Genomic DNA, 14,581 nt, shown 5'->3' on the forward strand with positions numbered 1-14,581 from the left:
TTTAATCAACTACATTTTTTATTTTATTCAAACAAGTTTCATAGATTCAGAGCATAAAAAACATAGATGAGTTAGACTTATTTCTATAGGCCTCAGATCGCAGTTCTAAAATGTAGACTTGTCCCCAACATCTGTTCCTGGTACTGATTATCAAACGCTTCATTCTGAGCTACAGTGAAATGATTCTTCCAATCTCCAGCTTCTCCTGAGACACACAAACAAAAAAATGTTTTTTAGCCACTAATATATAAGAAATCACATATAACTAAATGGAAATGCAAGGGTTTTAGCTTCACTCTGCAAGACTGGCTCTTTTGATAAGCTAAACATTAGTGACATAACTAGAAGTCACCTTACAGCATCAAGAGAGTTGCCACATTTTCTGGAAACAGATACCGGCCTTCCAATATGTATAACTGTCATCCCTCAAACTAGTCAGAAATATAAGTATTGTCACAGTTGTAAATGTATGCACTAGTCAGGGCTTCTCTGCTCTAGATCATAACCCTCTCACATTATGCCAGGTCTAGTTTATATTTGCTCAAACCATTCCTCAATCCCAAAAAAATATGCAGTGTTTTACGTATGCATAATAAAATATGCAACTATTACATGCACATTATTAAATAAGTGGATTGTATAGTTTTTGATTAATCTAGTTTCCCTTTATGATCATATTCCCTACAGAAGTACACATTATTCTAAGATAACTAAAATATAAAAACACTTATTAATCCATTAGTGGTTATATCACTCTGAACTGCCTTAAATTTTGCTCCATACAGGGACACATCAAGAGGCAGTTTGACAGCCTGTATTGTGATCCTGTAATTACAGCTGGTCTATCAGGTCTGCTGATTCCTCCTATTGTATCATGTAACATGTCATCAGATAATCTGAAAGTCTTCATGGCTGCACTATGCATTGAAATCTGCTTGTTCACCATAAACTGCTCAGTGGCTAGGTTGTATATGAACTGCAGCTTTGACCAGTTTTGGACTGGGATGCCAGGGGCCCACCATAAAACCTTAGACTGTGGGCCCACTTTCCAAACTATTATTCCTCCTCTCCTCACTCAACCTCTTTATTCTCCTTGTCTTTTTTCTCTACATACTATAGTCTATTCTTCCATTATTAAGCCCAGGGGCGTAACTACCGGGGGAGCAGGGGGTGCAAATGGGCCAGGGCCCGCACCCCCGCAGGGCCCCCCGGCAGATCACACACGCTGCAGCCGGCTGGAGTCAGCTGCAGCGGCAGAGAAAAATCTGGCACACGAGGGTGGGGGAGGGCCCGTCTGCACGGCCCGCACCAGGGCCTGCCCCCACCAAGTTACGTTACTGATTAAGCCTCTTTTTTGCCATAAATAAATAGGGAATGACCATGAAATAGACCAAATGGTTAGAGGCAAGAGATCCCACTGACACCTGGGCCCACAGGAGTTTTCCTAGTATCCCAGTGGGCCAGTCCGACACTGGCTTTGACCCACCAGTTTCACCTGTACACCAGTTTCTGCCCATGTGTGGACAGATTTACAAAATTCTGGTGAATAGCAGTTCTGTGAATACAAAGTAAAATGTCTCTGTATCCACTACTGCAGGGGTCCCCAAACTTTTTTTTACCCATGAACCACATTAAAATTAAACAGTCCCTGGGGATACCAAATAAGAGCTGTGATTTGGGTATTTGGCAGTACACCTGTTTTTTATGCAACCAAAAGTTGCCTCCAAGCCTGGAATTCAAAAATAAGCACCTGCTTGAGGCCACTGGGAGCAATTTCCAAGGTGGTGAGCAACATGTTGCTAGCAAGCCACTGGTTAGGGATCACTGCACTACTGTAATTGACATGTAAAGGGTGAAAAGATATCAGATGGTGGCACATATGTCAGCTTCCTTCAGATTTCCCAAGAATTAACAGATTTTGGAGCTCACTCTGCACTCCCATCATGATAGGCTATTCCCCTGAATCTGAACAGGTTCCCCAAAGGCAAGGTCCATTTTTTCACAATTATGGCAAAGAAGTTGTTGTTGCATCACTTAAAACGTCTACATTTGAATAAATTTGACATTTCACGGTAAAACAAAATTAAATGGCTTACATGACATGATCAGGTTTGTTTAATTGGGAGCCCCTGTTTTAAAAGGCTGTGAATAGAATATATTTTAATTAACTATTCATTCGTTTGAAGAGTACACTTTTGTAATGGGAGCTTAGTTATTTGGTTAACTCAATAAAGGTATTTGTTTTACCCTTTCTCATGAAGGCAGTGTTGGTCTGGTTCAAAATATCATTTGGAATGGTTTTATAATTTGCCATGTCGTTCTTGCTCATTACTTGGAATGAAGTGTGGTGAACAATCTTCTCCAGAACTTCATCACTCAACTCCTTCTCTAAATAGTGCAGTATTTTCTTTATTTCTCTCTTTGGATCCTATAGAATGACATGATTTATTACTGAACATTAATCCAGAAGATATGAGATAGCAAAAGGGTATTGAATGCATTGGATAGAGTATGAGCAAACATAGAAAAACATAGTCTGTAAATATTGCTACTTTACTAAATGACAATTGTTAATAAGAGTTCATTCAACTATTGAGGGACAACTTCAAAACACACATCACTCTCTAATGAATGGGAAATGCACATGGCTCCATGTATTGCTTGAGAGCATGAAAGTCAACAGTGTCATAACTACTTTAGTGTAAGAAGATAGAGCAACCCAACAAGATCTAGAGACAGAGTCAGCATTACAGTTTCCCCTTTGGATGCCCGATGCCAACCCCAACTATGAAACCACAAACATGGGGTTTTGTATGTGTTAAGGTCCCCATAGATGCAAAGATTTTTCTTTGGTGAACGACCGATTGTAGTACAATCCAACCAATCCGTCAAATTATCGTGAGGTTATTGGGAATCAAACGATTGTGCATCTAACGATTTTTCATCCGACGTCTGTCTGAAAATTGATCGGGCAGGTTAAAAAATTTTCATCGGTCACAGTGAAATGTATCTATGTTTGCAGGGCCAAGCAGGCAGCTCCCCTCAGTTTTCCCGGATTCAACTAGACAATATCGATTGAAATGGTCTTTTTAGTTGACGGGCAAATCATATATTTAAATGATCGTTTCAAGATAATCTTGGTCTCACAATAACAAAAAGACCTTTTAAAAATCTTTACATGGCCAGCTTTAGTCATAAATCAAAACCAGTAGATTATACATTTTTTAACTAACTATAAAATGCAAGGTTTTGACACTTAAGTGATTGATACAATGCCTGAAGTCCACATTCTATAATCTACTGAATTAGAGAGTAAAAGTTATGTTATGTTATCTGACTATTGAACCAAGCTGAGACTAAAATGGTAATGAGTATTATATTTGTAAAATAATAGTTTGATTGGTATTTCTAGACATATTGTTAGTTTCCCAGCTGCCCCCAGTCATGTGACTTCTGCTCTGATAAACTTCAGTCACTCTTTACTGCTGTACTGCAAGTTGGAGTGATATCACCCCCCTCCCTCCCTTACCCCCCAGCAGCCCATCAACAGAACAATGGGAAGGTAACCAGATATCTGGCCCTAAGAAATAATTCTGCATCTGTTAATTGATGCGGTCCTGCGATCTGACCGATAGGGTTGCCACCTTTTCTGGGAAGAAATACCGGTCTTCCTAAATATTTATCTTTTTTTCCCTATTAATAACATTGGGATCAACCATCGTTTTTTTGCAACTAGGCCAGTAAAATACCTCAATGTGTGCATATTGGGAAGAGATCCACTCGAATGTCAACATCGCCAAACGAGCAGATCTCTCTGTGTATGGCCACCTTAACACAAGATAACAGCTTCCTGGTAGATCTAAGAACAGCACTCAATAGTAAAATTCAGGTCACATTCAGTTACATTGAGCAGGATAAACAACAGACTGCCAGAAAGCAGTTCCATCCTAAAGTGCTGGCTCTTTCTGAAAGCACAAGACCAGACAAAAAGCCCTGAGATGGCTGCCTACACACCAATATTGCAACTACAAAAATACACTTGCTGAACCGCTAGATGTAGGACGCAACTCCGGGACACATAACCCTGTAAACAACCTGCTACGGCCCAAAACAGCTCAAACTGGCTTCTACTAGGCGCAGTACCTCCCGTGGATCACTCCGGTACCAACAACCCGCTGCAATGGGGAGGACCAAAGGCCCAAAACCCGACCTGCCGAACATCACCATGCGGCTTCACAAGATGGCAGATCAGCACGCTCCCTAAGAACAGACGGCATGGAGGAAGAACTGCGTCAATCGGTAAGCGCTTCCACTGAACTAACTTTAAGCAAGTATGCCAGAACTGTCCCAGCCGACTCCATACCTAATGCTTCTATAGACCCCACGGCTGACAAGGAACAAAATGTCTCCCCTTCCTCCCCTGAACTGCCACCTGCAGAACCCACGTTAGGGGAAATTGCAACGTTGATAGGAACTAATCACGCCTCAGTTTTAAACAAACTAGACGAGCTAAAAACAGATTTTAACATAATCAAACAAGATAGGCAGAAACTGAGAGAACGTGCTAAAGAAACTGAGAGACGAATCTCAGATTTAGAAGATAGTACACAGCTTCTGCACAATGCTATGGAGGACTATGAATTACAATCAAAGTCTGATGACCTGGAAAACCGCCTAAGGCGAAATAACATTCGCATTATTGGCATTCCAGAAAGTGCTGAAGGCAAACATGTGGAGGGTTTTCTAGAACACTGGCCTTTGCAAACATTTGAAAAGGACATATTCTCCACGTGTTTCATTATTGAATTGGCCCATAGGGTCCCTAGCAACCCCCACCACCACGGGCACCTCCGAGACCACTCATCGCCCGTCTACTTAACTATAAGGATAGCGATGCAAGGATGATAGGTCCGTTACAATATGAAAACTATAAAGTCTCTATTTTCCTAGATTTCTCTATTGCAGTACGTAACCAGAGGATCAAACTCAACACTGTTAAGGAAAAGCTTCATAAACTACACTTCAAATACTCTATGATATTCCCTGCCCGCCTACGGGTAATAAAAGATGACAGAGCATATTTGTAATAAAAATGACATACCCTGGTGGTCTAGCGGGCCGGCGGGGACGCCCGCCGCACTCTCGGTGGGGATGCCCGCTGCGCCGGTCTTTTCTCCCTAATACGCCATGAACTAAGGAGGCGCGTGGCGCGCCTCTGCTATTTTTATAGGCGCAGGCGTGCTGACGTCACACGTCGGTGGGGACGCCCGCTGCGCCGGTCTTTTCTCCCTAATACGCCGTGAACTAAGGAGGCGCGTGGCGCGCCTCTGCTATTTTTATAGGCGCAGGCGCGCTGACGTGTGACATCAGCGCGCAATGGCGAGAAGCATTCTGGGTACTTAAAGGGCCATTTCATTGAATTCTTTGCCCGTGATAGGACATGTTTTCCTGGTGCCTCTGAGCCTTTGTGCATTTGTTCTTGCTAAATTGATCTCCTGTTGTGACCCTGCCTGTATCCTGACTATTATGAACTCTGAATCTTGACCCTTGACCACTCTCTTGCCTGATCCCGTCAGTATGATTGATACCCGGTTTTGACCCTTGCCTGCCTGACGATTCTGTTATCCGCCTGCCTCGACCCAGCCGGTCTGACCATCCGCTTGCCTAGTCCTTTTGTACCGTGACCTTCGGCCTAAAAGACTCTGCTATCAGCCGTGCCCCTTTGCCTGCCAGAACATCTCGCCTTGTACCCCTCGTTAAGTCCAGGTGGCACCCAAGTAAGCTGAGGGCTCCTCCCGAAGCCCAACGGTGGTCACACTACTGGTGAAGCCGAGCCGAGACCAGGGTACTTGGCACTTGTTCTGGTATTGGGTGCTGGCCGTGACAATATTTTTTCAACGCACCAGCCGATGCACTCCAATGGATAGAATCTGTTGCGACCTCCCCCCAGCCACAGCGCTCACCTAGGGGGCACAGATCACCAACACCAGAATGAGCCGATGTATCAAATCTGATTTCAAGGGCTACAGAATCTACACAATCCCGGAACCCCCCGGAAAAGTTGGAACCAACTGAAACAGATAAGGACTACTACCTACAGTTGGTAAGATATTAACCTAAGGAACTGTACCCTTAGTTATACCCCCTCTCACAATGTTTTATGTTTTGGGATTAAGACCTGCTAAAGTTGGGGCACAGCAGGTAGGGAGGGATGGGCATCACAAAACCTTTGGATATTCTACTTCTTTCCTGGCTACTTTTTCCCCCAGTTCTCCTCCTTAGCCAATACTACCCCCCACCCGCTGATCATGGCTGAAATAAGATTACTGTCATCAGGGCCGTTCCTGCCATGAGGCAAGGTGAGCACCTTGCCTCAGGCGGCAGGGAACAGCCAGTTACAAGGGGCAGCAAAAAGCCGCCTCCTGTAACTTTAAGAGCAGAATTTCCTGTTTTTAAACCGGAAATTCGGCTCTGCTAGTGCAGAAAGCGCAGTACGCGCTCATTACACTAGCGATGTCGCACCTTTTGACCCGCTCCAACGCTAAACTTTTAAGCACGGAGCGGGAGGCGGCATCGGGGTTGCTTCCTCAGGCGGCAGCAGCCCATGGATCGCCCCTTTTATTCAAAACATTTCAGCCGGTAAAACCTCACATCACTATGCTTCAAGAAACCCACCTAGATGGGAACAAATTGCTTGCTCTCAGGAGACCGTGGATAGCAGCTTCTTACCATTCCACCTACTCAACCTAGGAGTATCAATACTGGTGTCAAAAAACTGCTCTTTCCCTCTTAAGGCACTCATTACGGACTCGGAAGGATGCTTTATTATTATGCACTGCACAGCAAACGGAGGAACTTACATCTTGGTCAATATGTACCTCCTGCCCCCCTTTGATGTGACGCTGTTGTCCACAATAATGAGCAAAATTGCTACCCACCCCCTGGCCCCCACTATTATGATGGAAGACTTTAACGCAGTAGTAATGGACTCAATGGATAGACTCTATCCATCCTCCAGACCTCCCTTTTAATTTTGCAGATTTATGGAGAGAAAACATCCCAAGGACAAAAAATGTACCTGTTTCTCAGCAACTCATAACACTATGTCCAGGATAGACCTAGCTTAAGCACCCCAGCAATACTATCTCAGACCTCAACAGTAGATATCTTGCCAGGCGGGATATCGGTCTACTCACCACTCTCCATAACCTTGAAAACTGGTTTACCCCCAACGGACAAAATCTGGAAACTGAACAGTTTTTGGTTGCATCAGGGCGTGATCACAGAACCGATTGATAAAGATCAAAGTAACTTCATTGAGATAAACAACAACACAGCTTCACCCCAAATAGTCTGGGACTCCCTGAGCCCTTTGTCAGAGGGCAATACAAAAACCAAATTAAAGCATTCAACAAGCGAACTCAATAAGAAATCACTGATCTGGAGAAAGAAGTTATCCTAACCGAACAACAGTTTACTCAACACCCATCCCCACAAACGAGACAAACATGGCTCTCTCGAACCAGACTGCTTTGCAGACAGTTCGAGTCATACAGGTTAAAAAAACCCTGCTTCGCCAAACAACCAATACCCTAGCCACAGGAGATAAAAATGGCAAACTCCTGGCACTGCTATCTGGAGAATTATCTCCCCAAACATCCATACCAGCGATCCAAAACAATGTGAACACTATAATAACTGACCCCATAGGAATTAACCATGTGTTGATGCAATATTACTCCTCCCTATATACTTCTACGATGACCCTTATACAACAGCAACTGGAGGACTACTTGGAAGAGATTCCAATCCCCCCACTTAGACCCTTTAGACAGAGACTGTCTGGACGCCCTCATCACAGAAACAGAACTAGTAGAGGCTCTCTCCTCACTTACCCCCAGAAAAAAAACAGGCCTTGATGGTCTTCCAACAGACTTTTATATTAAGCATATTAAGTATTTAACTCCATTGTTGACCTCTTTATTTAACAACGTACTAGAGGGGGCGGACCTGCCAGTATCCATGAGTGAAACATTGATAACCTTAATTCTAAAACCAGACAAAGACCCATTAAATTGTGCCTCTTATAGGCCGATATCGCTAATCAATGTTGACGCCAAGCAAAACATTTGATTTTTAAAGTTTATTTTGCTCAACTAACATGACAGAAAAGAATTTGGAATTATTTCTTAGGGTGACAAGTCACCTTTAAATGTAAACGGTCTCATACTGATCTATGACACTTCAGATTTAAGGAAAGGCTGTATTTTCTGGTGCCACCCTAGGCACCCAATCTCAGCATCCTATTTATATAAACAATAGAAGTGTTTCTGATGCAAAAGAAGCTTTTTGTTATCAAGCTGTTTTACCAGTGCAGGGCAACACTGCATTATATTTTTATTACTTTAAAACGCTTTCATTTTTTGATGTTACTGTTCCTTTAAGCTGTGTGAGAATCAGCATCATAAAAGCCACATGTGTTTACCAAAGGTCACTGCTTCTCTCGTTACTTAGCAAAAGTCTATATGGTATAGAAAGGCATTTATAGGGTAAGCAGATTTGCTATCTGTACTCTCCTATTCAAATATGTATGATAATTATTTTCTGCAGCAGTTACTATGTACTACAACGTGCATTAATTCTGAAGTCAACTAGTTGTGGTTACCTCTTTTAAATCTTCATAAAATAAATACAGGATTCCATACTGTTTTCTTTTTTCCCACCAGCCTTTAACGTGATCGTACCAGGAACCGTAGGACACTATTATAAAATATGAAGCACGGTTAGTGCATGTTGCCTAATGCATCGGATGAAGTCTTGTTATTGCTTTTAGAGGGTCATTTCCTGATCCTACCTGTCCCATTCATGTAATCAGCTAAGAATTTGTCCCAGGGCCCAGGATCTGGCAAGGCCTTGACCATCTGGTGGAAAAAGAAATAGGAGACAGCCACATCCTTGGCATTTCGAGCAACATAAATAACCTGGGAAGAAAGAAATGATATTGGTTAGCAGCGCTGATTCTAATGAAGACGCCGCCTCAGGCGGCTCCTTAAATGCCGCCCCTCTCCTCGAAGGAACACTAGTGCGGAGAGCGCAACTGTGCTCTCTCGCACTAGTAAAGCCGAATTTCCAGTTTCAAAACCGGAAATTCGGCTCTTTAAAGTGACAGGAGCAGCTTTTTGCCGCCCCTGGAAACTTATCTGGCGCTGCCGCCTGAGGCGAGCGTCCCAGCTCGCCTCATTGGCGGAGCGCACCTGTTGGTTAGACAAGTAGGAGATTAAAAGTCCACATAATAAAGAAATAATATGACATTTTTTCTTAAGCACAACCTCCTGCAAAGTTTGTCCTACCAGCTTAGGTTTACACAGCCTGCTCCCCATTTGGAAGAAACCATACTGACAGCTTTAACGGGGTTGTTCACCTTTGAGTTAACGTTTAGTATGATGTAGGGACCGATATTCTGAGACAATTTGCAATTGGTTTTCATTTTTTATTACTTGCAGTTTTTGAGTTATTTAGCTTTTTATTCAGCAGCTCTCCAGTTTGCAGTGTCAGCAATCTGGTTGCTAGTGTCCAAATTACCCTAGCAACCATGCATTGCTTTGAATGAGAATATGCAAATATTAATAGGGGAGGGTCGGAACAGAAAGATTAGTAATAAAAAGTAGCAATAACAATAAATGTGTAGCTTTTGAGAGGGGGTCAGTGACACCCTTTTGAAATCTAGAAAAAGTCAGGAGAAGAAGGCCAATAATTCATAAACTATAAAATAATAAAATAAAATAATGAAGACCAATTGGAAAGTTGCTTAGAATTGGCCATTCTATAACATACCAAAAGTTAACCTTTAATGATACAACAAGGATAGCTATTGAAGAAGCTGACCCTGCAGCCTGGGGTCTTCTTCTTTCTCAGTGTCGGACTGGCCCGGCGGGAAACCGGGAAAAAACCCGGTGGGCCCCCACCGGGCCAGAACCCTTCTCTAGATATTTCCAATCGCGCATGCGCGCCGAACGCGCTGCTGCTGGGCCGACGCATTTTAGTAGGGGGGCGGGGGGCCGGAGGGGGGCCCCTGGACAGCAGTCCCGATGGGCCCCCGGGCCCCCCAGTCCGACCCTGTTCTTTCTCCATAGTTACGCCACTGGTCAGCTGGTTGCTGCTTGCAGGGTCACTTAGTGGGGCAAGAAAGACTGACTCTGGTGCCAGTGGCATTATGGGGCATTAGGTAAGGGGCACATAGGGTGAAAACTGTGAGACATCAGTCTAGTATAGTATTCTTGCATTACAAACTTGGGTGATGGCACATGGGGTGATTTGTTGCCTGCAAGAAATAGCACTCCCCACCAGGTAACTACAGAGGAAGCAGACCCTGCGGCTGTAATGGGGCCCAGGAGCCCACGAGGCCCAAACAGCCCCCACCAGCCCACTAAATAGTGGCTGTCTATGGCATCTTACAGCAGCCCCTTTGGCATTTGCCAGAACCCAAAGATTGCCAGTCTAGGCCTGATATCTATGTTTGCAGCTACCTTGCATTTTTTCTCCCAGAAAGACTCTGGCATCAGCTGGATGGGAAGATGTGTCTTAATCAGCCTCGGAGAAGCTAAGAGCTCCAGTTGATCTACACCTGGTGGAGCAAAACAATCACATTCTTAATGAACAACATTGGATCTGTGCTTAGAATTTCTTAATGCAAAAAACTGTTTTTGTATGGAGATGCCCATAAAGCTGACCTGTGAGCTCATTCTTGTTCAGATGTTGCATACGGCTAAGGCATTGCCCAACAAATAAGTAATTTAAATAGATTAGGAAATCAATCAAAACAATGTGTACAAGTTGTGATCAGAGGTCAGTGGTAGCATGTAGTGATGTGTGGGCCGACCGAATAATACAGCGCTAACTGTAACAGGAAGTTTGGAAGCAAACTCTGTCTGTTAATTGGCTCATGTGACCTAACGTGTATGGTTTGTTTGATTTTGATAAAAGCAAAAAATGGGATACCCTTATTTATATATATATAAACCAGGTAGTTCCACTAGAAAATCTATTTTGGCAATAGTTTGATTTACTTGTGTGCATCGTGAATCCTATTTTTAAAATTGCAATTTTCTATTTATGATTACCCAATGGCACATACTACTAAAAAAGTTTATTATTATGAAAATGGTTTAATTACATGAAGCAGGGTTTTACACATTAGCAGTTTTATTCAATATATGTTAATAGAGAATTGCAATGTTCGTGGGTAAGGGCAGAGACACACAGTCAGATTCACAGGGAGATTAGTCGCCCCGGCGACAAATCTTCTCTACTTGGGGGGCGACTAATCTCCCCGAACTGCCTCCCCCTGCCCTTCCCGCTAGAATGAAGATCGCTGACGGGATAGCACTCGGAGCGATTTGTTTTCTGAAGTCGCCCCAAGTTGCCTCATGAGGAAACCTCTCGCAACTTCGGAAAACTAAGTGCTCCGAGTGCCATCCCGCCAGCAATTTTCATTCTAGCCGCCAGGAAGACAGGGGAAGGCAGTTCTGGGACATTTGGCGCCCCCGAAGAAGGTGACTAATCTCCCTGAATCTGACCGTGTGTCTCTGCCCTTATAGTTTTCCTTTAAGAAAAAAAACGGAGGGAAAAAAAAAGCAGTAAATACCCTTCTCGCTATCCCTTGCTGAATTTATAATGCAAAACCTTGTAAGTGGGAGTGAGGGGTGGTATATGTCTTGTTATGACCTGTCCCTGCATGCAGGCATTTTCTTTGACACCTAAAAGCTTCTCACGCTGCTGGTTTTGGTTAAATTCCAGTATTACTGGAATTGGATTGGCTTGAGGGTAAACTTTGAACCACTCTCCAGCCAATCCAATTCCTGCATGGCTGTAACAAGGCTTAAACAGCAGCAGTAAATGACATGTGAGAGAGTGCTGGAATTCCTGTTTACGAAGTTTCTGCTGCTGCCGACACTGGAGGTAATCCATTAGCTTTCACTTTCACCCAAACTTTTAGTTCCATAAAGAATTGCAGCAAAGAATTGCCTTAAGCAAACAAATATCCTTTTTATGAAATGCCCCTATAAACAATACCATTAGACAGCTCTTACAGTTCCTATGTGCTTTTCTCTAGACGCGCAGTATCTGTGAATTAAACTTTGGTTCTGATAAGCATGTTTGTTTTTGATTATAAGCATCAAAACAAACATTTATCTTGCTGTGTGTGTTGTATGTATTATACATGGAGTTTGTAATGCATTTATTCGTTGGTTATGGAATTAAAGGGCACCTGTTGGGTAAAAATGTTATCCCCAACCAAAGGTGCGGGCTAATAGAGACCGCATTCCAGTTGGGGATAACTGTAGTCTTTTTTTAAAAAATTCCCCCTGCCAGCGATACACTACCCACACCAGGAGGGAGCTCCTGGTGCGAGCAGCCATGTCCGGTCACTCGCATTTGCATGCACGTGACAGCACATGCGCGATAAGCGCATGTGAGTGACAGCACATGGCTGTGTTCCCTCCCAGTGCGTGTAGAGTACCACTGGCGGGGGGGGGGTGTTTTTTTTTAAAAAGAAACTAGATGTAATTGGTATTGCATTTATCGAATATTGTTTTCTGGGAACACAATAAATGAAACTGGCACAGCATTTATGTTACCCAATGTTCAGGGGGAATTGTAAATAAAACTGTCAAGTTATTTACCATGAGTGCATCCTAACCCTTTATGTTTCTCTATCTTGTTTGACGTAATGTCCCTAGTATACCATTGCCTCTCACCATGCACATTTTTCTTTTTGTATTTAAAGGAACAGTAACACCAAAAAGTGTTTTAAAGTAATGAAAATATCATGTACTGTTGCCCTGCACTTAAGGTTACCACCTTTTCTGAAAAAATACCGGCCTTCCTATATTCTTGCCGTTTTTTCCTATTAATAACATTGGCATCAAGCATCATTTTTACTGGCCAGGCCAGTAAAATAACGGCCAGGTGGCAACCCTACCTGCACTGGTAAAGCTGATGTGTTTGCTTCAGAAACACTACTATAGTTCATATAAACAAGCTGCTGTGTAGCTATGGTGTAAATTTAAAAAAGGCTGTAAGACACCAGTTAGATAGTGGATAACAGATGCATGTTGTGTAAGTTTCCACTGTCTTTCACTAGATGCTTTGGATCAATTAGTAGGCTGCTGGATGCAGATACATGGAGACGATTTCAGTGGAAATATGCATACTTCCAAATCTCCATGCTGAAATTGGCTCGGTGTGCAAGAGGAAGCAGAGTCCCTGGGATTGACTGATTCTCAGCCTGCGTTTATATGCAGGCTGAGTATTAGCACCATCTGTCTGTAGCCTTAAGAACAAGGAAAGCTGAAGTCACTGTGGGGATCAAATTGTTAGACCCCACAGTAACTTTATTATCTCTTTCCCTTGGCTGGCTCTCCTCTTTTATGAAAAACTCACTGACCCAGGGTAGTTTCTGGCATGACGTGCCTCCAGCATCTTTCCTTATTTACCCTGACATACCCAGCTCAAGTCAGACTTGTTGGATATGCAGTAAAAAACTAACTTTCCTTGTCCTATAATATCCATTCACATTGGCCTTATTTTTGATATATTTTAATTACCTGAAGGCATTCCGGGAATCCGGATCTCCATATATGGAACACGGTTATATATGGTGTCACGTTGGCATTTCTCTAGATCTCCACCATTGTAAATCATATCCAGAATCTCACTTACCCAGGTGGTTCCTAAACAACAAGATCAATAGGCTATGTATTACAAAGTTTAAACTGTTGCAAGTTTTAATTCAGACAAAAAGAAAAATGTTTATGCCATGCCATTAAAGAGGAACCCAACCCCTTGACTGGAGGAAATCTGGCTTCTGCTACATTGTTAAAGAGTCAACAGTAACATTGCAAAATGGTACAAACACTGCATTCTGATATTTAAAACTGATTTTAAAACCATTGAAATGCTTGTGCCCAGCTAAGATCTTTCCATCAGACTACCAACTTGTGGATATCAGGCCTGCTTCAAAATTCCAGTAACTCCAGGGAATCTGGGACTGGGTCCAAAAATACTTAGAAATACTTAGAAGAGAATCGCGATTGATCCAAAATGTTGCTCAATCAATACTTTTTAAGTTTCTAGGTCCTTGGAGTCTATTGGGATGGTGACGGAGTGTGTGACTAAGCTTTACCCTTAAGGCGGCCATAGATGCACAGATATCCTACGAAACAAATTTTCGTACGATATTTGGTGCGTTTATGGTGGGAAAAGAGCAGACTGATATCGGCAGAAGACTTGGATATCGGTCGGCTCATCGATCAGGCTGAACGGAAAATTTTGATCAGGCGCCTTTGAAGGCACCCAAACATCGTCCATTGTTACTGCTGAATCGTCAGATACAGGTAGAATTCTATGGTTTCAACCTGTATATCTGATGATTCAGCTCTACATATGTGTATTGAAACAAACAATCTTTCTTGGAAAGATCTTTTCCAAGAAAGATCGTAATTGTTACGTCTATGGTCACCTTTAGTTTTAGAGTTGGTGAGCAACATGATGCTTGCGAGTCACTGGTTGGGGATCACTG

At 43.0% G+C, this 14,581-nt stretch overlaps 2 protein-coding genes across 2 annotated transcripts in view; one reads left to right on the top strand and one right to left on the bottom strand.

Annotated features, from left to right (window-relative positions):
- sult1e1.L (sulfotransferase family 1E member 1 L homeolog) overlaps window positions 1–14,581 on the bottom strand; it is a gene marked incomplete at its 5' end in the record, with an annotated part of 25,444 nt that continues 10,863 nt past the window's right edge. The window contains 6 exon segments of the mRNA NM_001095815.1: window positions 1–205; window positions 2,248–2,428; window positions 8,666–8,760; window positions 8,855–8,981; window positions 10,527–10,624; window positions 13,608–13,733. Of these exon segments, the coding sequence (NP_001089284.1) occupies window positions 93–205; window positions 2,248–2,428; window positions 8,666–8,760; window positions 8,855–8,981; window positions 10,527–10,624; window positions 13,608–13,733 (740 nt within the window). The 3' untranslated portion in view covers window positions 1–92.
- slc25a45.L (solute carrier family 25 member 45 L homeolog) overlaps window positions 11,689–14,581 on the top strand; it is a 23,603-nt gene continuing 20,710 nt past the window's right edge. The window contains exon 1 of the mRNA XM_018257580.2: window positions 11,689–11,958. The gene's annotated coding sequence lies outside the window, so the exon portion shown is untranslated. The remainder of the gene's footprint in view (window positions 11,959–14,581) is intronic.

The sequence above is a fragment of the Xenopus laevis genome, chromosome 4L (assembly GCF_017654675.1).
Source record: "Xenopus laevis strain J_2021 chromosome 4L, Xenopus_laevis_v10.1, whole genome shotgun sequence".
In the NCBI taxonomy this organism is placed as follows: domain Eukaryota; kingdom Metazoa; phylum Chordata; class Amphibia; order Anura; family Pipidae; genus Xenopus; species Xenopus laevis.